Here is a 25,634-nt window from a genome sequence, read left to right as displayed (position 1 = left end):
GAACTGCACTGTGTGAACAAATCCTCAGTATGTTACGTAAACCTGCTTCCTTCCTTAGTGTTGTGCACAGACTTGAGTCAATATCTTTTCTACATTCTGTTTAGGCTCATGACAGCCCAGTCCGAGCTATGACCTGGTCCCATAATGACATGTGGATGCTGACTGCTGATCATAGTGGATATGTGAAGTACTGGCAATCCAACATGAATAACGTCAAGATGTTCCAGGCGCATAAGGAGGCGATTAGAGAGGCCAGGTTTATAACCACTCTACCCTTTTCCATAGATGTTCCTAATCTTTGCCTTCTGTGTTGTATTTATTTGAAGTCTTCAGGTATTCATGGGGGGACAGGCTTGGTAATCGGGTTAAAGCAGCATCTTATGCACGTCCATTCCTGTTATTCATTGTGTTCGATCACAGCATTGTGTACTGTTTTTAGCACAAACTGTGTATGCCAAGACGTTTGCTTTACAAATAAAGAATTCTGTGCCTCTAATAGTTCACAGATGCAAAATAAAGCACAAATCCATACAATAAAACCGACAGCTACACTCACTGCCAATAAATGAAAAACCACCCACTCCCACAGTGCTAAATCCTACAGGAAATGGGGAGACCTATATGGGACGTCCTTTGAGTGGTTATTAGGAAGGCTGGACACTCTTTCCCCATGTTTTTTTGTTTTTTATATTTTATTTTTTTACATTTCTTATTAGTTTCATCTTTCAAAGATTATTTTTAATTCACTCACATTGAGTTTTGTAAACTAAATCTACAGCACAATGCAATTTAACAGACCTCCATGCTTGTAATGCAAGGATCCTCCAGTAGATTATCCCCAACTCGTACTAACCACAGTGTATGAAAACTGAGATGGCATCGGCAAAACCATCTTAATGTGTGTGTGGTGGTCAGTGCAAGGTATAAAAGGGCCCTCCAGGACTTGGCATTTAAATCAACGAATCACACAACTGATGGTTCTTTTTGTGAATCCTGTCTTGTTTCAGATATGGTTATTGAATATATCATGTTTTCATATGTGTTCTAAAGGGTCATCATTTTAATGACTGGACCTAGTATTTAAATTGTAGCCTTACCGTTGAGAGAGCATCTAATATCATTGGTGCCGCTGAAACCTTTCTTCACCACAGACCTCACTGATTTCCTGGTTTAGACAACCCTGATTAATCTGCCGTACAAGGGCAAGATGAGTTCAGAAGGTATCCTGTGATGCTTTGTTTTATTTTAGAAAAAGATACCCTTACACTGCAGTTCCCTATAATGAGAAAACTGGGAGCAATCCTTATTGTGTAGTGGCCTTTCTTCCAGCACTTGGTACATTTGAGTCTGAAACAGTGAATCAGACGTCAGACTTTAATCTTTTACAGAGTTTAAGATGGTAGTTATAATTTTTTTTATAAAGGAGCGTCTTTATCATGGTACAGACTTTTGGAGTTTCTGCAGGGTACCTCAACTTTACTAGTAGCAGGCTGATCAACCTGAAGCAAGCCCCTGAACGCTGGACTTTAAGGTAAGTAATCACTGTCCCCATGTGAACAAAGAAATCAGAAATAGCAGAGGTATAAATTATACTATTTACTGAATCATTTTACATTAAACTATATATTTTCCCATATAACTATATTAATCTTCTCATCTCCTCCTGCTCTCTAACATACTGAAGATTGTACTGAATTTTGTGGTGACAGGTATTTTTTAACTGCTTCCATGCTGCCCATACACTTTATATACTCCCAGCAGTGTGCATTTATCTCTTCAAGGAAGTTTCTGAACGTCCTTGCAGAGAAGGCAGCTCCCAGAGTGGGAGCCAGTTCTCAGTAACAGACTCCCCATGGAGAAGGCAGATAGTCGATTACTAGTGTTGAGCGAACTTGTGTTTTAAGTTCGACGTCTAAAGTTTGGGTTGTCGAAGAATCTCGTTATGGATTCTGCTACCACAAACCATAACTGAATTTAGAATCCATAACGCGATACTTCGATAACACCGAACTTAAAACACAAGTTCGCTCAACACTATCAATTACTGTCGCTGCCTTCCCCGTCACTGTATACACAGCGCTCAATGAGCACCGTCTGTACAGGTCAGTAAGTAGCCATGCGCTGTTGCAACCAGTGATTTGATTGCTCATGCCAGGTAACTGCATGATCCACTGGGTCTTGGGAGACCCCAATCAGCTTTTCAGTATGTGTTAGGCCATATTTCCCATGTAACAGAGGGTAATATGTGTCACTAAGTTAGAGAACCTGTCATTTTGAACATGGTGTCTGAGCTCCAGACAGTGTGTTTTTATAGAGCAGGAGAAGCAAAGCAGATTTATATATACCGTAGTTTCATCAGGGGAAAAAAAATCTGCATAAGTTGTATTTCATTATTTTAAACTTGTACGCATTCTGGACTTTGTAGTAAAGGAGGCATAGAAATACAACTTGTACTGAATCTTTTCCCAAAAAACTGTGGGGGAGATTTATGTCCCTTCACAATAATAATAAAAAAATAAAAAAAGTCGCAAACCCAGTGCAATAGAATTGCCGCAAGTGGCTTTCTACATCACCCATTCCACTTTTTGGAAAAGGAGCAGAGCTGGAGGCACTGGCACATTTATATTTCCGTCAGTTTTCTGGCTCAAATGAATGCAGAAATCATCTACATTTCAGTTTATGCGATGGACTGCTGGATGATTTGCCTGATTTTATGACATGGGATTGATCTCAAGACTGGCACATCACACGACTGTCTTGTTAAATCTCTTGCTTAACCCTTCCAGGATTTGCACTACATATATGGCGCGAGTTGGGGTTTTGAAGATGGTGCCCGCTCAGATGCTGAGCAGGCACTATAGCTGCTGAAGGCTGCAGTTTTACTCAGTAGATACCTGGAGGCAGAGTCTGTGATTGTCAATTAATGCAGATAATGGCATTTAACCCTCAGATGCCATGGTCAATTGCAACCACAGCATTTGAGTGGTCTTTTTTTCGGGAGCACTGTGCTCTCGGGGCTGAATGCCTGTCATAGAGAAGTTCCTTAAAGAGCTTCTGTCACCCCCCAAAAGTCATTTTTCATTTTTGGGCTAATTAAAATCCTTATAGTGCGATTATTCAATATATAGTGCTCTTACCTTTTTCTGTGGCTTAGTTTCTTTAAAAACCGCACTTTTATTATATGTTAAATACCTCGCTACCAGCAAGTAGGCCGGTTACTTGCTGGTAGCAGCCGCATCCTCCTTTAAAAAAAACACCCCCCTCCTCCTGTTGATTTGACTGCGTTCCAAATCTCGCGCCTGCGCCGTACCGGTCTTCAGTTGGCGCAGGCACTCTGAGAGGACGACGCTCGCTTCCTCAGCACTTCCTCAGTGCGCCTGCGATGATGACGTCTTCTCTTTCGGGTTTAGAGGTGACGTCATCGGCGCAGGCGCACTGAGTGAGTGCTGAGGAAGCGAGCGTCCTCTCAGTGCGCCTGCGCCGAATGAAGACACGTAAGGCGCAGGCGCGGGATTTGAATTGCAGACAGGGCTAGCCGGAGGAGGAGAGCGCTCGCTTGCCCTGTCAATCAACAGGAGGAGGGGGCGTTTTTTGAAAGGAGGATGCAGCGGCTACCACCAAGTAACCGCCCTACTTTCTGGTAGCGAGGTAATTAACATATTATAAAAGTGCAGTTTTTAAAGAAACTAAGCCACAGAAAAAGATAAGAGCACTATATATTAAATAATCGCACTATAAGGATTTTAATTAGCCCAAAAATGGAAAAATGACTTTTGGGAGGTGACAGAAGCCCTTTAAGCTGCGATCTTAAATCATTGCACTCTATGGGAGAAGCAATCAGACTATTGCATGTTAAAATCTCCTAGTGGGATGTAAAATTTTATAAACATTCAAATGAGTAGTCTGCATGTAAAAAAAAAAGTTTTGTTTAACATATTAAAAAGTTATGTCTGCAGTATTTATCCCATACGTCAAAATGGGGGGGGGGGGGAGGGGAGAAGAGAATCTGAATGGCCAGTTCGCGATTATTATTTTTTTGCTTCAACACCCTGCCCCAAAAAAGAAAATTGAATGAAAAGTGATCAAGAAGTCATGTACACAAATGTTATTGATAAAAACAACTAAATTTATTGGGGCAGAGTAGATACTTCTAGCTGAGTACAGGAGCGGAACACTTACATCGACCACCCACATGCTGAAGAAGGGTAAAACCCCACTGAAGTAAGAGTGGGAGGCGCAGGTCCAACATGGCGGCGGGAAGGAGGAGGACGGAAGTGCGCCAGGAGATAGCAGCGCGACTAGGAAGGGTCGCACATAAACCTCAAAAGAATATGCAGGAGAGGTGGGGAGACTCAGATGGGGCCCATTCTGCTTCAGATGAGAATGAAAACTGTTCAGATGAGGAACAACAGGAGCAGGGGTTACAGATGGCTCCAAGGAAGCATAATAGTAAAGATCATAAGGAGCAGAGCCTACTTTGAAAGATGGCAGCAATATCAAGCTGCAACACCACACTCAAAAGCCTGAATTTACAGTGGAGTGCGGGGTGTCTTGGGTTGGAGGATGGAGCCAAATCGCTTCAGAAGGCAGCCAAAGTAACCGCAAAGGATATAGCGGCGATTATATGCCGAAGCAGATGACCTAGAAAACCGGTCGTGCCGGAATAACATTAGGCTTGTGGGGGTGCCGGAAAAAGCAGGAGGTTTGAATCCCACAGAATTTATTGAAAAGTGGCTAGCTGAAAAATTCCAAGACAAAGGTGTCTCCTCTCTATATGCCATTGAACGAGCTCTTCTAGTTCCCACTAGACCGCTACTGCCTGGTCGCCCACCTTGCCCGATCCTTGCAAAAATTTTACACTACAAGAACAGAGACACCATACTAAAGAAATCCAGAGCTCACGATTAGTGGGATAAAGATCTCTATTATCCCTGATTATTCATCGGAGGTACAGAAGAAAAGAGCTCGCTTTGTGGATCTAAAAAGAAAACTCCATGGATTGCAAGTTCAATATTCCAGGATGTTTCCAGCCAAGCTGCGGGTGGTAGCTTTAGGATCTACTCTGTTCTTTGAAGACCCTGAATCAGCACTACACTACAATGGCTGGATAAGAATTGTAAGGCAACACTGGAACCAAAATGTGGACACTTGAAATCTCTACCTACGGAGTGGATCAAATCTAAACTCAATGTGGGAGGTTAAGTCTAATGAAGTGGCAGTTGTGGAGTCAGAATGGACGTCTCGGGCCTGTTGCTGGGGACGTCTCGCTAAAGGCGCTTGAGTAATGGAAGTTATATGCACTCTGGTGCTAATGGCTTGCTCGCAACTGAGTTGGACTGGAGTATGTTACGGAAAATGTTGGGCTAGTTCTTTTTTGTTAGCCCTATGTTAGGAGTAAATTATTGCTAAATCCGACTGTGTATTTCAGTTTCTCTAAAGGGGAGTGGGAGGGCACATTCCGGTACCAGCATTCTAATATTGACCGTGGTACATTATAGAGTTTGGTCCATGGGGACACCTGTCGGACATCTATGTAACCTAAAGAATTGGAATGGTGTCTCTGACAAAAGTGCTTTGTTGGAATGTGCGGAGAATGGCAGAGAATACCAAACGGCATAGTATTTTTCAGTACTTATTGAAATATCACACTGCCGTTTGTTGTCTACAGGAAACACATATGACAAGATCAAGAGTAAAGTTGCTTCAGAAATCTTGGGTTGGATATTCTGTGTACTCTGTCTTTTCTGCACATTCCAGGGGAGTTAGTATACTGGTCAATAAAAACATTTGGTTTGAATGTCTGAGAGAACTTGTGGACTCGGAGGGTAGGTTTGTATGCTTCTATTGTGATGAATGGACTAAGGATGGTATTGGTGGCTATCTATATTCCACGAACGTACACTTCAGTACCTCTGCGGATGGTGTTGGAGTTCATGGCGGAATATCCCAATATCCCGGGCTTGATTGTGGGGGACTTTAATAGTGTAGTGAATAAAGAACTGGATAGATGCAAGGTGACATCAGGTGATGATGTGAGTGGCATGGAAACCCCTTTTGGTAGATTGATACGAGAAGTGGGACTGATGGATGTATGGAGGGAAGCCCATCCAGTGCAGAAACTATTTTCTTGTTGCTCGTCTACATATAGGTCTCTCTCTAGAATAGATATGGGACTGGCAAACTCGCTTATGTACCAACAAATATGCCTGTCTGATTATTTACCTAGAACACTGATTACTCGCCACTAAGTGTTGAGTTGGACCTGTCGGGGGAAGCCAGGCCGTGGCCCAGAATCTGGCGACTTAATGCATTTTGGCTTACACTCATGGGAGAAATAGTGGATGTGAAAGCTGTGATACAGGAATACTTCGAAATTAATGAGGGTTCAGCCTCAGTACATGCAGAGTGGGAGGCCATGAAAGCCTATCTGAGAGGAATATTAAATCCATCTGTAGAATTAAATCTAAGTCTAGGGAGGTGGACATCCGAATGCATGCAGAAATGCAGGCAGTGGAGGAACCTTTTACCCAGGTGCCATCTACAGAAAGTGGTGTGGGATTGCAGGAATCGCTGAGATGTCATCTCCTTCAGATAGCGGGGAGGAAATACCTCTTTTACAAGCAGAAGTTTTTTGAAGAAGGGTAAAGAGTGGGACACATGCTCTCTGATATCCAAGGCACAGCAGGGGACTACTTGTATTACAGGGTTAATGGACTCGGGAGGGCAGCTTAGACAGGATACTAGTAATAATTTGGAAATCCTTGGCGGTTTTTACTCTTTCTTGTATTCCTCTAAAATATCTTGCTCGGAATCAGATATTAGAGAGTTCTTGCAGGGGACAGATCTTCAGCGGCTGTCATGTGAGGACTGTATGCTTTTAGATGCCCCAATAAAACTGGAGGAATTGGAGGAGGCAGTGAAATCCATGGCTAATGATAAGGTACCGGGGTTGGATGGTCTCCCTGTCGAGATATAGAAGAATCTTCCTGAGTTGTTGAAAGTGTTTAACCACTCCCTGGAGGTAGGCTATTTCCCTGAATCCATGCAGGAAGCGCTAATTGTGGTTACCGAGAGATATGCGCCTATCTAAGGTTATAAATCCACTTCCATTAACATTCGCAGAGTCTTCACTAGCTTACAGATACCAGCGGATAATATGGAAGATGGGGCGATTTTTTTCGTTGGATGCAGGCAAGGTTTTGATAGCGTGGAATGGCAGTTTCTGTGGTGCACACTAGAGTTGTTGCGATACCAATTTTTTGATTCGGTTTCGATACCATGAAAAAGTATTGCGATATTCGATACCACGCGAAAAAAATAAACAAAAAAAGCCACGTGCATTCCTCATTTTTAAAAATGGCGAATCGCGCAGTTTTTATTTTATTTTTTCTGTTCCGGCATTCACCACCTAGATTTTTTTAATATATTTTACTAGTTTGGACTTTTCTGACGTGGCGATGTAATATGTTTATTATTTATATATTTTATATGTGAAATTGGGAAAAGGGGGTGATTTATACTTCATATTTTAGTGTTTTTTGTTTGTTTTTTTTACACTTTTTATTTAATAACTATTTCCCCCTTAGGGGCTAGAACCTGGGATCTTTCATCCCTTTTCCTATTCAGCCTGATAGATCTCTATCAGGGTGAATAGGACTCCACACTGTCCCTGCTGCTCTGTGCTTTGTGCACACAGCATCAGGGATGTTACCATGGCAACCAGGGCTTCTGTAGCGTCCTGGCTGCCATGGTAACCGATCGGAGCCCCAGGCTTACACAGCTGGGGCTCCGATCAGAAGCTGCCACTGCAGCTTCTGTCCCTGTGGCCACTGCCACCAATGATTTTAATACTGGGGGGTTGAGAGGGGCCGGCGCACTGTGCCACCAATGGTTTTAATGGGATGGGTGGGTTGAGGGGGGGGGGGGGCAATGATAACTACCTCTTTATACAGGAGGCGGGTACTGGCAGATCAGCGGCAGTTAACTGCCGCTGATCGCAGCTCCCTGTCAGGGGCAGGGTGCCGGCAATGTGATTCTGCTGCCGGCACCCGCCTCCTGTATGTGTTACTACTGTATATGAGTCCAGACTTTCACTATCAGGCCACACAGAGCGGCGCCCAGCAATGTCCCTGCACTCACCATTAGTCCTGGGCGCCGCTCCGTTCGCCCGCAGTGCCCCATTACTGTCTCCTGTCCTGCTCCACATGCTGCTGATTACTATCGGAGCGATGGGAGGAGACATCAGATTCACTAGTGGGCGTTCCTTCTCCCTGGCTGTAGCGCTGTCCAATCGCAGCGCTACAGGGAGAAGGAACGCCCACTAGTGAAGCTGATGTCTCCTCCCATCGCTCCGATAGTAATCAGCAGCATGTGGAGCAGGAGAGGAGACAGTAATGGGGCACTGCAGGCGAACGGAGCGGCGCCCAGGACTAATGGTGAGTGCTGGGACATCGCTGGGCGCCGCTCTGTGTGGAAATAATCCTATCATTGGTGGCGCAGTGCGCCCGCCCCTCCTCCGCCCCTCGCTTCTCATTGCCGCCCCTCCTCCGCCCCTCGCTTCTCATTGGTGGCAGCGGCAGCAGCACAGGGGGAGGGAGGACAGCTTCCTTCTCCCCGTGCTGCTGAGAGAGAACATGAGCGCGCCGATAGCAGCGCGCTCATGTTTAGAGATACTAGACTGCGCAGAAGCGCAGCCCAGTATCGAAAAAACGGAAATCCCGGTATCGTATCGATACCGGGACAAAAGTATCGATTGGGTATCGAAATTTCGATACCCGCAACAACCCTAGTGCACACTTAACCATATGGGATTTGGGCAAAAATTCATATCCTGTGTGAAAGTACTCTATTCCAGCCCAAAGGCGAGAATTAGGGCAAATTGGGGGCATGTCCATAAAATTTTAATTACAACTGGGCACTCGGCAGGGATGCCTTCTGTTGCTGATGTTTGCTCTGGCGATAGCCATTGGCTGCTGCAGTGCGCAGGGGTTTCATTATGGTACAGTACACAATAAGGTGACAATGGTTTCTGGGTGACACATCTACATCCCTATTTGCTGTAATGTCTCTCATTGATAGGTTTGGGCAGCTGTCTGGTTTACCAATTTAACTGGCCTAAATCTATGCTAATAGATGGTCAGCCATGATCACCAGTGATAACTGACAGAAATATTCTGTATGTAGACAGATTTAAATATTTGGGTATTAACATATCCCTCTAAAATTAAAGATTTTGAGGAACTGAATCTTACTCCACAATTATCTAATTTTCACAATAAAATTAAGGCCTGGTGTGAGCTCTTCTTATCAGTGGTGGGGAAGACTAACTTATTAAGATGGTTATAATGCCACAGCTTTTATATATTCTTCATAATGCCCCGGTCTGGTTACCAAGGGACAGGTTTAACAAGATTAATTCGATTATTTAGGGACTTGATATGGCGTAAAGGACAACCTAGAATAAAACTTGAGACCTTGCAATATTCCAAAACAGAGGGGAGCCTAGCAGTTCCTAATCCGTGGGTATATTATCTGGCGGCCCAAAGTCAACACTTAAAAGGATGGCTAGAGCTAGGGGTCCTGGATACAACTAGCCAGATTCTTAGGCATCATCTGAAAGGACTGGAATTATTGATGATACTGGAGGGGTAGATTGGAGATCAGAGGGATCAGAGATTCCCATATGGCGTACAATGTATTTAGTTTGGCATAATAACAAACAATTAAGAGGGCTTACTGGTATTACAGAATATGCCCCAATATGGCGTTACCCGGTGTTTACTGAATTCAGTTCTCTGACAGGGTTTGATGAATGGAAGGAGAGAGGAGTGAGAAGAATGGAACATCTCCTGGAGGGGGTAGTGTTTAGATCCTTCATTAGATTTCAGAAAGTCTATGGCATACCTAGATGATACTTCTATCAATACCTGCAAATGCGACATGCTTACAACACTATGATCAAGAATGGGGCTATGGTGTCGAAGAGGGATACAGCGGTACATTTTATAGTTTCAGGAGGGGAGCGGAGAGGGTTGATATCTTTGATATACCGGTTGTTGCTGGAGAAATATCTAGAATCACATCCATTGTCCAGGATGCAAAAATGGGAACGGGATGTAGGGGTAATTTCGAAGGATCAATGGTCTGATATACTAGAAGCAGTACCTCTATCCTCTGCGTAAAAGTAGGAAGCTATCGCAATTATTTATCATCCATAGAGTGTACAAGATGCAGTTTTTTTTTTTTTTTGTTTTTTTTTTTAAATACATTGCCTCGATGTCCTATGGAATCTGTGGATCTGATACACATGCTATGGCAATGTCTGGCATTAAATGTATTCTGGGATGAGGTAATTGATGTTGTACAGAAGGCCTTCACAGTACGTTTACCACAAGAGCCCAAGGTCTGCATTTTGGGTTATGTGTCAGAATTAGAAACAGAAAATATGATAAAGTGGCTATAGGTCGTTTGTTTTATGTGGCTAGGAAGTTGATAGCTCTACATTGTATACAGGCTGATCCCCTGACACTCACTGAATTTAAGTGTAAGGTTAACAATATGCTTGTATATGAAAAGACTGTCTCCCAGAAGATAGGATGTCCTCTCAAATATGAGAAGCTATGGGAGCCATGGCTGGAGTTTGGGAGGCTGAATAATATCACGGGGTAAAGGGGCAGCTAATACTGGAATGAGGGGGTTTAATAGGGGGGAGGTTAGAAGGGAGTAGGGTTCAGGGCTCAGAGAAGGTATTATGTCATAAATATGTTTGTAGACATACATGTACATTGATTCCTTGAGACATACTTCTTGATGTAACCTTAATGTATGATGCTTTTATTCTTTTGTGATATGTATTTGACACTAATAAAAACAATCTGATTAAAAAAATAAATAAAAAAAAACATGGCATAGATTGCAAGATAAAGTTACAAGCATCACTGAAAGAAGACTCAAATAGATATGTCTTTCTAAGTGTAAAAAAATCTGCTCATGAATGGGGGTAAATAGTTCAGTCTCGAACTGACAAAATTAGTACTTTTACGAATACATTTAAATACACGTGCTGTATATGGATGCAGAACATCTGGTCTCACTTCATCATATGACATTTATCTTGTAGATACAGTTCATAGAAGGTACTTTCTAATGTATTGTGATCATCCATATTGCCTTTACTGGCTTGATTCATTTTTCCATCACATACTTTTCTCATCTCCATAGTTACAACCACCCTGCAATTCAGCCGCGGCGGCCGAGGTTGCACACTATGAAAAGGCACTAGCCTCTCGGATGGGCAGTACTGTGTGTTTGTGTGTGTTGGCTGGTGCTTTTTCTTAAAGTGTGCAAGCATGGCCACCGCTGCTGGATTGTAGGGTGGTCGTAATCATTTAAACGAGCAGTGTATAATGTGATGGAAAAATGAATCCAGCCAGCGAAGCAGGCAATATGGACAATCACAATACATTAGTAAGTGCCTTGTATTATCTTTCTCTATATAATAATGTCACTTGCTGAAGTGAGACGACCCCTTTTTATAATGAGAAGTTTTTGTCTCCTTCCTGACAAAGGGGAGTTTGAGGTTTTAGGCTTCATGTAACACTACATTTCTTCAGAGGAAATGGGTTTTTGCCTGCAGATTCTTCCTTTTCAGCAGCTGTACCTGAGATGATCATTGGTAGTGCCACATTTAGAAAGGTTCTTATTGAGTAAGGTGAGTCTCAGATATAGCCCAAGGAGCAGTGCTGACAGCACATGGTGTATTGTCAGCATCTTTTGCGGCCCCATTGAAATGAATGGGTCCACATCCTTTCTGTAAAAAATGTGGATCAGATGTGGACCGAAAATACGGCCATGTGAATAGACCCTTCACATAGTGTTTGGTCAGCGATTTTCATCAATGATTGTGAGCCAGTACCCTTCAGCGAGGAGAAAGAGCTGGATATGTGAGCTCTTCTATCTTCTTGTTCTAGGCAGTCTCAGGCCTCAGACTCATTTTCTGAAAACTCTGTGACCCTTTTAAGTTTAGGTGAAGGGTAAGTAGAAAGTAACTTAGATTAAACATTGACAACTTATTAAAACCACTTGAGGGTTAAACGGCATGCAGGCGGAACGATAAATTGCAAATGTATACATTTGTATGTTCATGATATAGTGCTCCTACTCTATAAGCATCAGCTGTAAATTGTCTACTTTTCTTTTTCCACATCCCATGTTGTAGGAATACCTCTTTTTAATCTTGACTAAACGCTGCCTTTGCTTCTCGTCACCAGACAGCCACCTTAAATGAAAGCCTGCTTAAGATACATTTGCTAAGTGATGCCCTTTAACCCGTAGAATGTTGGCATAAGCTTATTCTGATCTCTTCTGTCTCTCTCCTATAGCCTCCCTCCATGATCTGATGGCATGTATGTGACCCTATCGGGTTTTAAGATTAGAAATCAGAGGCTTTAAACCTCACACTGCCGGCATCATTAGTATCTGAACTGTCTGTCTTTTTCATTTGGATGGGCTACGGATTTACCTTAATTATTTACCTTATTGCAGCTTTGTGATATCCCTTCTTAAAGAAAAGTGGCTAGGTCTCTATGCAAACAGTTGGATAGGGAGGTCACTTATTCTCTTTAAATGAGGTGGAGGGTCTCTTATGAGAGATTTGAAAAATCAGGCTTGTTCAGCCTGGAAAAGAGTTGCCCTATAGGTGATCTTGTTTATATGTGTGGTTAATACTAAAACCTGGCACAGAATTTTATACTTCCAAGAACTTTACAAAAGGCCAGGGAACATTCTTTTGTGTGGAGGAAAAGAGATTTAGAAGATGATTTGGACTTCTATATAGGAAATGGTTCTTTACAGTTAGAAGGTCCAAAGCTCAGAAAAGGCACACATGTTTCTGCTATGATTTTTCTATGTGGGTGCAACTTCTGGTTTTTGGCTTACAAATACTGATGCAGAATAGTTACTGTGTGAAAGTGGCCTTAGGCCTCATGCACAATACCGTTGTTTTGGTCCGCATCCGAGCCGCAGTTTTTGCAGTTTGGATGCGGACCCATTCACTTCAATGGGGCCGCAACAGATGCGGACTAGAGTAGAAGGTCCTACCCTAAGACCTAGGAATGGTACATACTAAGTCTGCATTTAAAAAGGGCTAGATACTTGCCTATTAGCAATTGCATTGAGGGTTAATCAAGCAATCTTATATAATATTAGAAAGAACATGGAGCCAGCCTAGTCGGATACTGCTGTATGCCACCAAACCCCATTGACTATAATGTGATCCAGCCACTTTCCGTAGAAGTGCACTTATTCTGGAAAGCAGACGGATGCCATTATATCAAAGGGTCCGGAGGTGAACTTAAGTATTTGGCTAGGCCGGATCTGATGGACTTCGGAAGGCTGTTCTCTGTTGGAACAGCCTGCTAGATCTCTAAAGCGCAAATGTGAACCTACCCTGTTTTTTCACTTTTTTTTTCTCCAATGGCTTTAGGTATGCTATACACATTAGAATTATAGTGGATCCTGTTGAAGGTCCTATGTGACAGGAGTAAAAAAAATTGTGGCCTTTTACTCCTGCATTTTTTTACCCCAAAATTTTGGGGCAAAGTGACAAAGCTTGAAAATTCATGTTATTTTGTGGGTAGTGAAGTTGGGGGGGTGAATGGAGGCTATCTAGGTGCTCATTTTCACAACATCCACTAAGGTCAGTTTTCAAACAAAGCCAGTTAACCTACATATATATGTATTTGCATATGTAAGGAAGCCCATGTAAACACAGGGAGAACATGGGAACTTCATGCAGGTGTTGTCCTTCATCGGATTGAAATCCAGGACCTCAGCGCTGCAAGGCAATAATACTAACCACTGAGTTACCATGTTGCTCATATGTTATCTACCTGCTTGTACTCATCTGACCTCTCTCTGGACAAAATATTAGGATATCTGCACATTATATCTACTGGAGCTTTTATAACATCCCATTCTTAATCCATAGGCATTACAATGTAGTTGCCCCAGTCCCCCTTTGTATCTAAAGCAGCTTCCACTCTTCTTGGAAGGCTTTCTGCAGGATTTTTGAGTTCCCTATTCTTTCAGAAGAGCATGAGGTCAGACACTGATGTGGGATGAGTGTTTGGCTTGCAATCTACCTTCATCCCAAAGGTGTTCTATGGGGTTGAAGTTAGAGCTGGTAATGTTCGACACTCATCCAACCATGCCTTTTATAGACCTTGCTTTATGCAGTGGGGCGCTGGCAACCTGGAACAGAAAAGAGCCTTCCCCAAATTGTTCCCACAAAGGTGGAAGCATACAATTTTCCTAAATATCTTCAAGCATTAAGATTTCCCTTCACTGCAAGGGTTTTCCTAAAAAAAAAAGAAAAAAAAAAAAAAAGACTATAAACGTCCGGGAGGTGGTTCTCTATTTCTGAATAGACGTTCCTGAACGTCCATTCAGAAACTGCAGCTGCACGCTAATCGTGCAGCTGCAGATTGGGTTGCCCACTGTCTGACTGCAGGGCAACCCTTTGAGAAGGCAGGGATAGTGCCCAGGTGTCCCTGCCCTCTAGATCTCACCGAGCGCTGTGTATGCAGAGCAGGAAGTGCTATGTGCTTCCTGTTCCGGCCCGGCAGTCATGTGATCGCGGAGCTGGGTGAGTGCAGGAGCACTGCTCTGAGGCTGTACAACCTCTCTGGTGGGGTGTATTTCTCCTGTAACTGGGGCTACTATGTCGGCCCCAGTTACAGAAGAAATCAACAGTGGGGAAAAAAAAGTGAAGTTAAATGTCCCCCAGAGGTCTTGTATGACCTTTTATGGGGGATGAAAAGTGTTAAAAATAAATAAATAAAAGGTTTCACATGTAAAAAAATAATTTCCCAGTAAGGAATAAAATAAATAAATGTTAAAAATAGAAAAAATACAATAAAATAGACCTATTTGGTATTACAGTGTCCGTGATGGCCAGCTCTATAAATATATCACCTGATCGACCCAGTCCGACCCATACATTTTTTTTTTTTTTTTAAGTGTTAAGTCATTTTTGTCACTTTACATCACAAAAAGTACACCAAGTGATCAAAAAGGCGTATGTCCCACAAAATGGTACCAATAAAACTGTCACCTCATCCCGCAAAAAATGAGCCCCTACATAAGAATCTGAATATTTTTGTTTCAAAAATGCTATTATTGTGTAAAACTTAAATAAAGTATACATATTGGATATTGCCACATCCGTAACAACCAGCGCTATAAAAAATGTCACTTGACCGAACCCCTCAGGTGAACGCTGTAAAAATAAATACGAACTGTGCTAAAACAACCAATTTTTGGGTTACCTTGCCCCATAAAGTGTTATAAGGAATGATCAAAAAAATCAGATGTACCAATAAAACTGGCTCCTTATCCCCTAGTTTCCAAAAGGGGTCACTTCTTGGGAGTTTCTACTGTTAAGGGTGCATCAGGGGGGCTTTAAATGGTACATGGCATCTAAAAACCATGTGGCGCTCCTTTTTCTTCTGCGCCCTGCCGTGTGCCCATACAGCAGTTTATGACCACGTGTGGGGTGTTTCTGTAAACCGCAGAATCTGGGTAATAAATATTGAGTTTTGTTTGGCTGTTAACCATCGATGTGTTAAAGAAAAAATTGGATTAAAATGGAAAATCTGCCAAAAAAGTGAAATTTAAAAATTTGACCTTCATTTTCCTTTAATTCTTGTGGAATGCCTAAAGGGTTAACAAAGTTTGTAAAATTTGGTTTTACGTAACTTGAGGGGTGTAGTTTCTACGATGGGGTCATTAATGGGGGTATCCACGATGTAGGCCCCACAAAGTGACTTCAGACCTGAACTGGTCCTTTTAAAAAGTGAGTTTTGGACATTTTCTTTAAAATGTTAAGAATTGCTTCTAAACTTGTAAGCCTTCTAACGTCCTAAAAAAATAAAATGACATTTACAATTTGATACCAACATAAAGTAGACATATGGGGAATGTTAAGTAATAACATTTTTTTATGAGGTATCACTTTGTTTTAAAAGCAGAGAAATTTAAATTTAGAAAATTGCGAATTTGGGATTTTTTCATAAATAAAGGTGAAATATATTGACTCAAATTTATGATTAGCATGAAGTACAATGTGTCACGAGAAAACAATCTCTGAATGGCTTGGATAAGTAAAAGCGTTCCAAAGTTATTACAACATAAAGTGAGATGTCAGATTAGGCCTGGTCAGGAAGGGGGCAAATGGCCCACATGTGAAGTGGTTAAAAAAAAAAAACATGGCATTATCCCTTCTCTACCAAACTTTACAGCTGTCATAATACAGTCTGGCAGGTAACATTTTCCTGGCATTCTCCAAACCCATACTTCATCAGGTTGCCAGTTTGACTTGTCATGTCACAGAACACGTTTCCAGTGTTCAGTGACAGCGTGCTTTCCATATCTCCATCTGTGGAACTCTATGCAATAAAACTCCCAGCACACAGTTTTTGTGCTGATGTCAACGGCAGAGGTTTGAACTCTTCAGTTATGAAGTCAGCGGAACGTTAATGACTTTCATGCACTATGTGCCTCCGCACTCTGCAACCCCATTGTAACTGTATATGGTCTACACTTCGTTGCTGTAGTTCTTAAATGCATCTTCTTTGCAATACCACTCATGATGAAATTCATTGAGCTCTTTAGAATGACCCATTGTTTCACAAATGTGTGTAAAGGCAGTCTGTATGGTTAGGGGGTGTATTTTATACATCTGACAGTGGTACTGATTTTAAATACTTTTCTCCTTTATAGTGTAGGTACGGTACTTTCATGTCTCAATTTTTCATTTGCCCCAGTTTTCCCATTCACTACTTGAACCCTAGTTTAACCTGCTCTTTACTGTAAATACCCACAATTTGCTTTCCATTTTGCAATATATTACTTAATTTTCTAATGTATTTTAGCCCCCGTTCAGTTTGTCGGGGGATATAAAGCAAATGCTTTTGTATAAAAAAAATAGGATCAAAGAAAAAATTTATCCTCAAGGTGGACATATAAAACACCTCAAAAAGATTTTGTTAATTTAATTATGTTGTGCAATCTGTAATTAAAATACAAGCGTCTATGCAAAAATATAAATGATTTATTATACAATAACTTAAATACAATCAAAGCTTAATCAGTGTAAAGTTCAATAATATGCACTAACACAGTGATATGCAGTACCCAAAACTCATCACTAGATGGCACAAATACAAAGACCAACGTATATACCGTACCTCTGAAACCTAAAATGTAATACGATTCATCTCGACCACAATCATCAGATATAAAACTCAATGTTAATAATGGATACGAACCCTTGCTCTGCACAAAACTATGACAAATCTTGAATATTATGGTAGGATTGTCACACAACTTATAAATTATAAAGCCTAGTATTGACTATGGAATGAAATTATTCCAATCAGAGTTCTTCTGAAATCAATATTTAGGTCTTTTATTCAGTAATATGCATCTTTACTGAATAGTGACAATATTGATGTAGCACTTTTAACAACTATACATCAGCCATAAAACTGGGAGTTTTCTAAATATCAGGCTAATTAATTTATATTAACACTACATGGAATAAAGTTATACGTTACCCGAGAATGCAGATGTGCAGAGACTAAGGGAAGTCAGCTCCAAAGTCTGTCCTAGTCATTGGGATCTTTCTTTTGGGCTTTCTTTGTTTCTCTGTGTCCCCCCCCCCCCCCCCCCCCCTGTCTTTTTCTCCTGTTGCTGTCCTTTTGGTGCTCTTCTGTGTCTGGATTATGATCACAAACTCATCAGTTAGACGCACCTTACTAGCCTGGAGTTTTCCAATCATTGATGGCTAGGCGTGTACATATGATAATGACTGTGATGTCACTGTATTACCCAAAATGCATTTCTTCTGTTGGTGTAATGTTACTCATTTTCCCATAGGTAACACTATTACCTAAGCTATTAGTATCATCCTAGTAAGGGTTAAATATCCAAGAATGACTCTCACATTCTATGCACATGACATATGGAACCTTAAATTAGAACTGAGGGATTAATTTTGACACAAAAACTTACTAAAATACAGACTTTTGGGCACCATTTAGACTTTTCCCATACTCTCAAATTTGTTACAGATAATAGTATAATAAACCTTTGTTCTCTGACAGATATCTGTGCCTCCTCTGCTACTCCAATGGGTGGGTGATGGAGACAGAGACTCATTAACACGGTTTATACTTAAACTGTTTTCATCATACTCTAGGAATGCATGCGTTCCTATTGAGAGAGAGAGATAGATATCTATCTATCTCTATCTATCATACATAAATCTCCTTCATAATATGCAATATAAAACAATACATAGATCCTATTGATTTTCTTATACAAAGACTAAAGTTGATTAATGTGTATATAGATATTGCATATATTCTGCTTCATTAATTGATGCCAAACTGTAAAGTGGATTAGCACCAGCTGCGTCCAGAGAATATCCTTGTCTCCTGTCATAAATCCATAAGGAGACAAGACTGACTTCTCAGACTGGTACATTCATGAGAAGAAATCTCATGAACAGTGTGCTTTCCATGAACTTCTCTCTGCCATCTTTAAAATACATACGATATAACAATATGGCCTCTTATATACCAAATCTGCTGTAATTAGGATATTTTGATATAAATGCTGTACACCTACGGAAAAGCACAAGTTTGATAAACTTATTGGGATTCACATACAGGCATATCTAGAAGGGTCAAAATGCAATCCATGTTTTTACTCCCACCATTAGGCTGGCTCCTGATGGCGACCAAAACTGTCGCCAATGCGCCTTGAAACTTGCAGATCGCGACAAGAGTTTTTAGTCTTGTCGCCATTTGTGACTGGACCGCTGCGCAGCCTAGTATCAGTTAAAGAATATGGCACGCGCCACGTTCTCTTCACTAGCACAGTAGAGGAGGGGAGGAGCTGTGGCCACTGTGCTACTAACGAATGTAAAACATATTAATACAAGTATAGGCAGCGGTATCACAGACCCAGCCTCAATAACTGGGCATGCGATACGCAGCAATTAATCCCTCAGGTGCCACATCTGAGGGGTTAATTGCCATGGATCACATGCCTTATTATTGAGGCCGGGTGTGTGATACCGCTGCCGACACAAACGAGTTGGAGGACCTTTCATGGGTCCAAAAAAAATATGAGCTAAATAGGCTACATAGAGTGGCGCCCAGGGATCTAAGTGCGCTTACTATTATTCCTGGGCGCTGCTCCGTTCGCCCGCTGTGGCCCCCGGTGTTTTCAACCTTAAGAGCAAGGAGGAGGAGACGCCAGTGTCTCTTCTCCTCCCTGAAGGTAGCGCTGTTCAATCGCAGCTCAGAGCCAGGGAGGTTTTTATATGCATTTTAAATTTGGCGACTAAATTCTTTAGTGTAGGAGTTAATGGCTCCTGGTTATTATTTTTTGTCTGGAGCACTGTTAGGGCACATTCAAACAACCGTATCAATTTTTGCGGCCCCGTTGAAACTGGTCCCCATCCGGTCTGCAATATTGTGGAACGGATACATGGCTTAGGCCTCATACAGAAGAAAATGTTCTAGGCAATGTTATTGCCTATTGTAGCCAACTAGATGACTTCTTCAATGTTTTAAATCTGGTCTAGAAATAGTCAGAGATTTTGATGTTTTATAACCTATCCTAAAAAGTGTGGGCCATAGTAATAAGATTTTAAAGAGGTTTTCCAAGATTCTGATGTAGGTCATCAATACCACACCAGTAGGGATCCCACACCTGGGACCCCCATACATCTGATATTAATGACCTATCCTAAAGCTAGGTTATCAATATCAGAATCTTTGAAAACCTCTTTAACCACTTTAACCCCGCTAGCTAAAAACCCCTTAATGACCAGGCCACTTTTTACACTTCTGCACTACACTAATTTCACCGTTTATTGCTCGGTCATGCAGCCTACCACCCAAATGAATTTTACCTCCTTTTCTTCTCACTAATAGAGCTTTCATTTGGTGGTATTTTATTGCTGCTGACCTTTTTACTTTTTTTGTTGTTAATCGAAATTTAACGATTTTTTTGCAAAAAAATGAAATTTTTCACTTTCAGCTGTAAAATTTTGCAAAAAAACGACATCCATATATACATTTTTCGCTAAATTTATTGTTCTACATGTCTTTGGTAAAAAAAAATGTTTGGGCAAAAAAAAAAAGGGTTTGGGTAAAAGTTATAGCGTTTACAAACTATGGAACAAAAATGTGAATTTCCGCTTTTTGAAGCAGCTCTGACTTTCTGAGCACCTGTCATGATTCCTGAGGCTCTACAATGCCCAGACAGTAGAAAAACCCCACAAATTACCCCATTTCGGAAAGTAGACACCCTAAGGTATTCGCTCATGGGCATAGTGAGCTCATAGAACTTTTTTTATTTTTTGTCACAAGTTAGCGGAAAATGATGATTTTTTTTAAAATTTTTTTATTTTTATTTTTTTTTCCTTACAAAGTCTCATATTCCACTAACTTGCAACAAAAAATAAATTCTAGGAACTCGCCATGCCCCTCACAGAATAACTTGGGGTGTCTTCTTTCCAAAATGGGGTCACTTGTGGCGTAGTTTTACTGCCCTGGCAATTTAGGGGCCCAAATGTGTGAGAAGTACTTTGCAATCAAAATGTGTAAAAAATGGCCTGCGAAATCCGAAAGGTGCTCTTTGGAATGTGTGCCCCTTTGCCCACCTAGGCTGCAATAAAGTGTCACACATCTGATATCGCCGTACTCAGGAGAAGTTGGGGAATGTGTTTTGGGGTGTCATTTTACATATACCCATGCTGGGTGAGAGAAATATCTTGGCAAAAGACAACTTTTCCCATTTTTTTTTATACAAAGTTGGCATTTGACCAATATATTTATCTCACCCAGCATGGGTATATGTAAAATGACACCCCAAAACACATTCCCCAACTTCTCCTGAGTACGGCGATACCAGATGTGTCACACTTTTTTGCAGCCTAGATGCGCAAAGCGGCCCAAATTCCTTTTAGGAGGGCATTTTAGACATTTGGATCCCAGACTTCTTCTCACGCTTTCGGGCCCCTAACATGCCAGGGCAGTATAAATACCCCACATGTGACCCCATTTTGGAAAGAAGACACCCCAAGGTATTCCGTGAGGGGCATGGCGAGTTCCTAGAATTTTTAATTTTTTTTGGTATGAGTTAGCAGAAATTGATTTTTTTTTTTTTTTGTATTTTCTCACAGTCTCCCTTTCCGCTAACTTGGGACAAAAATTTCAATCTTTCATGGACTCAATATGCCCCTCACGGAATACCTTGGGGTGTCTTCTTTCCGAAATGGGGTCACATGTGGGGTATTTATACTGCCCTTGCATTTTAGGGCCCTAAAGCGTGAGAAGTCTGGAATATAAATGTCTAAAAAATGTTACGCTTTTGGATTCCGTGAGGGGTATGGTGAGTTCATGTGAGATTTTATTTTTTGACACAAGTTAGTGGAATATGAGACTTAGTAAGAAAAAACAAAAACAAACAAAAAATTTCTGCTAACTTGGGCCCAAAAAAATGTCTGAATGGAGCCTTACAGGGGGTGATCAATGACAGGGGGGTGATCAGGGAGTCTATATGGGGTGATCACCCCCCTGTAAGGCTCCATTCAGAGGTCCGTATGATTTTTACGGATCCACGGATACATGGATCGGATCCGCAAAACACATACGGACGTCTGAATGGAGCCTTACAGGGGGGTGATCACCCATATAGACTCCCTGATCACCCCCCTGTCATTGATCACCCCCCATGTAAGGCTCCATTCAGACGTCCGTATGATTTTTTTTACAGATCCATGGATCGGATCCGCAAAACACATACGGACGTCTGAATGGAGCCTTACAGGGGGGTGATCAATGACAGGGGGGTGATCAGGGAGTCTATATGGGTGATCACCCCCCTGTAAGGCTCCATTCAGACGTCCGTATGTGTTTTGCGGATCCGATCCATGTATCCGTGGATCCGTAAAAATCATACGGACCTCTGAATGGAGCCTTACAGGGGGGTGATCAATGGTTCATAAAGGGTTAATAAGTGACCCGGGGGGGGGGGGGGGGGGGGTGTGTAGTGTAGTGTTTTGTGGTACTTTACAGAGCTTCCTGTGTCCTCTGGTGGTCGATCCAAACAAAAGGGACCACCAGAGGACCAGGTAGCGGGTATATTAGACGCTGTTATCAAAACAGCGTCTAATATATCTGTTAGGGGTTAAAAAAAAAAATCACATCTCCAGCCTGCCAGCGAGCGATTGCCGCTGGCAGGCTGGAGATCCACTCGCTTACCTTCCGTTCCTGTGAGCGCGTGCGCCTGTGTGCGCGCGTTCACAGGAAATCTCGGCTATCGCGAGATTACGCACGGATGCGTCCAGGAGGAGTAGATCAACCACCTTCCGGACGCATCCGTGCGTTAGGCGGTCGGGAGGTGGTTTAAACGCTAGTTTCTATGGTCCACACTGTCACTTTTGGTTCAATCTATGTTTATACGTAGAGCAATTTTTTGCAGTGTCTTCTCCTTTTAGCTATCCTCCAGGCGGGAGAACAGCCTGCTGGATCCGTGCTAGTGCACCGTGCCGCCAGAGTTACACTCCGGCCCCATTCACTATAATAGGGGTGTGCCGGAGGTCCGGTCGCAGCCCAGCAAACATGCCGAGAGGTGGCCAGAATAATACTACGACATCCATTATAGTGGGTGGGGTCCGAGCGTTGTGAAAGTAGCCTTACTTCTGCAGTGCAATTTCTTAACATGTTGCTATTTGTACAGTAGTGGCCAAAAGAACATCTGCAGTATTCAGTGGAGCTCCTTGGTTCTCAAGCATTTTGTGTTCCATCCTGATGTGGAACCATTGCACAAGAACTCGTACAGCTTCAGGATGAAAGTTGTCTGCCTAGAGAAAAAATGTGCAGGGACAAACATTGTAAGATGCTTACTATATGTGGAAGTGATACTTGTGGGACATGACAAACTAACGGATGGGTTTTAGAGAAGGCATGTTGTGAGAAACAAAATCAGTTTATTTGTGCCCACAAACCTACTCCAATCTCATTTCTGTTTAGTTTAAGCAATCTACAGACCGATCTTGTTTCACATGAGTGTTTTTGTATGGATGCAGACCCTTTTTTTGCAATGGACAGCATCTGGACTGAACAACTCTTCATTCGTTTCATTGGGTTTATGCACTTTACATCGTCTTTCACCGACCATCTTCATTCGTTTTCCACACAGGACCCATCCATTCAAGTTAACGAGTTAGTGAAAAAGGAAAAGAAGATATCTTACAGACTGCATTGTGTTCAATCTGTTTTTCATTGATGGCAGATGCTGTGTTTTCAGGGGGGTCTTTTCACCTGTGTGAAAAACTAGTAACAAATGGGGGGGGGGACGACGACAAAACAACAAACACCGATGCCACTTGTATGCAAAATCATCAGTTTTTCACTGAACAGACTCTTACGCTGCGTTCACACCTGAGCGTATGTGATGGAGCGCTCTGTATGTGCGATTGTATGCGCGTTTACAATCGCGGCTCCGGAACAAGCGAACGCCCATTGTCGCGCGTTCCCGGAAGTCTATGTACGGGAACGCGCAACAAGATGCCCCAAAGAAGCTCCTGTACTTCTTGGGGCATCGGGCGTTTTACAGCGCAATCGTACGCGCTGTAAAACGCTCAGGTGAGAACCATTCCAATAGGGAATCATTGGCTCTTGCCTGTTGAGCGTTTTACAGCGCGTAGGAACGCGCTGTAAAATGCTCAGGTGTGAACCCAGCCTCAGGCGGTCCGCAGTGCACAGACACCGACTGTGGGGTAGCCGCATGCGGATCGGTCAGTTCTGCAAAAAGACAGAGCAATTTCTATCTTTTTGCGGTATGGAGGCATGGAATGGAACCCCAGAAAGCACTCCGTAGTGCTTCCGCAGCCTTCTGTTCCGTGCTTTCGTTCTGCACCGCATCTCCGGATTTGCGAAGCTATTCAAGTGAATGGGTCCGCATCCGTGAATTGAACATGTCCTATTATTGTCCGCATTACGGACAAGGATAGTATTGTTCTGTTAGGGGCCAGCTCTCAAACCATGATTGTGTGAATAAGGCCTAAGGCTGATTCACACAACCATGTTCAGTCCAAGAAACACTGATCAGGTACTAGATGCTTCAGACTGAGCTCAGCTTCCCTGACCCAAACTTGTATCAGTGTTTTATTATGGTCAGTTTGTATCTGATCATGGGTTCTTTATGCATATCACGTGAGTACAATAAAGCGATAGGAACTGACTATCATAAAATACTAGGATGCATTCACTTTGGGTCTGGAAGATGCTGCTGACACTCAGACTATGTTTCTTGGACTGAATCGGCTCGTACTCCTTGGCAAGTTATCAGAAATTAGCTAGTCGTAATGCAAGTGCTCTTGGAGGACCTGTTATATTAGTAACATGCCAGCCCTATGTGTAAATGCCAGAAAAAAAACACCATACGTAGAGCATGTTATTTGTTTGGATAAAAATACAGTAGCCCTAATAGTGTCGTGGCATCAGAAGTGTAGAAAATGGCTCACATGGCAGAATTTTGGGGGGGGGGGGGGGGGGGCGCAATTAAAATGAAAATCAATGCAGAAAATGCAGGTTAAAAAAAAATATATAAATGTGTGAGAAACCACACTTGTGAATATTACTCCTTCTCAGACCTTGTAACTTAGTGTCAGAATGTGAATTAAGAGATGCTATGCATCTTTACCTTTATACCTTGTCTACGGTTAGAAGCATGGAGGCAAGTAAGCTTACCCTACCAAAGGCTGAGTAAAGCCGCTTCGAGGGAACAGGATTCTAAATATGCTAAAAAAAAAGGTAAATTAATTTGCTTATTTTATACATAACTGTTGCTGATTAACCTATTTTATATGTAAAGAATTGCGTTTATATGTCCCTTGTTTTAATTTTTTTTTTAAAGGGGATCAGTCACCTCAAAATGCAATGTAAACTGCAGGCAATAGAGCAGGAGGAGCTGAGCAAATTGGTCTATAGTTTTATGGAAAAGATGCAGTAAAACGCATAATGCATGTATAGCTCTAGTTTTTCTGACTTCAGTTGTACACAGGGAGGTCTTATCAGTGATTATTGTTAAATTGAGCGAAACTGCACCATTGTCGAGCAGTGTAAAAGCAATGAACGATAGAGCGACAATCTGTAGATTTCTCGTTGGTTTGATTGTGTCAACACACATTGTTGGGCGTTAACGATTTCATACGTGTAAACGCACGATCACAGACGATTACACCATGGGTGTGTGTAAGCACACCACTCAAATTTCACTTTGTGTAAAAGCCACAGTCTGCGTTACAAACCATGGATTATGCAATTGAAATTAAGATTTTGTGAACGATAATCTGCACATCTAAAGGGTCACAGTTAAAATGTTTACTTTATCACGAATCTATTCGTTTGCTGCTCAATTGTACCGATCATCGCACCGATTGCCTTGTGTAAAGGTACCTTAAAAGGATTATACAACCCCCTATAATGACCCCCAAAATGCCTGGGCACCACATACAGGTTATATCTAACCTGCTCCCGGAAACCCGCTTC

The 25,634-nt window shown here is 42.1% G+C and overlaps 1 protein-coding gene across 4 annotated transcripts in view; it reads left to right on the top strand.

Annotated features, from left to right (window-relative positions):
- WDR33 (WD repeat domain 33) overlaps nt 1–25,634 on the top strand; it is an 89,294-nt gene that overhangs the window by 26,817 nt on the left and 36,843 nt on the right. For all 4 annotated transcript variants that reach the window (XM_044292548.1, XM_044292547.1, XM_044292549.1 and 1 more), the window contains exon 6: nt 105–256. In XM_044292548.1, the coding sequence (XP_044148483.1) occupies nt 105–256 (152 nt within the window). The remainder of the gene's footprint in view (nt 1–104; nt 257–25,634) is intronic.

Source organism: Bufo gargarizans, chromosome 4 (genome assembly GCF_014858855.1).
Source record: "Bufo gargarizans isolate SCDJY-AF-19 chromosome 4, ASM1485885v1, whole genome shotgun sequence".
NCBI lineage: Eukaryota > Metazoa > Chordata > Amphibia > Anura > Bufonidae > Bufo > Bufo gargarizans.
Note: the sequence above shows the minus strand (reverse complement) of the source record. Positions and strands in the feature narration are given on the sequence as shown.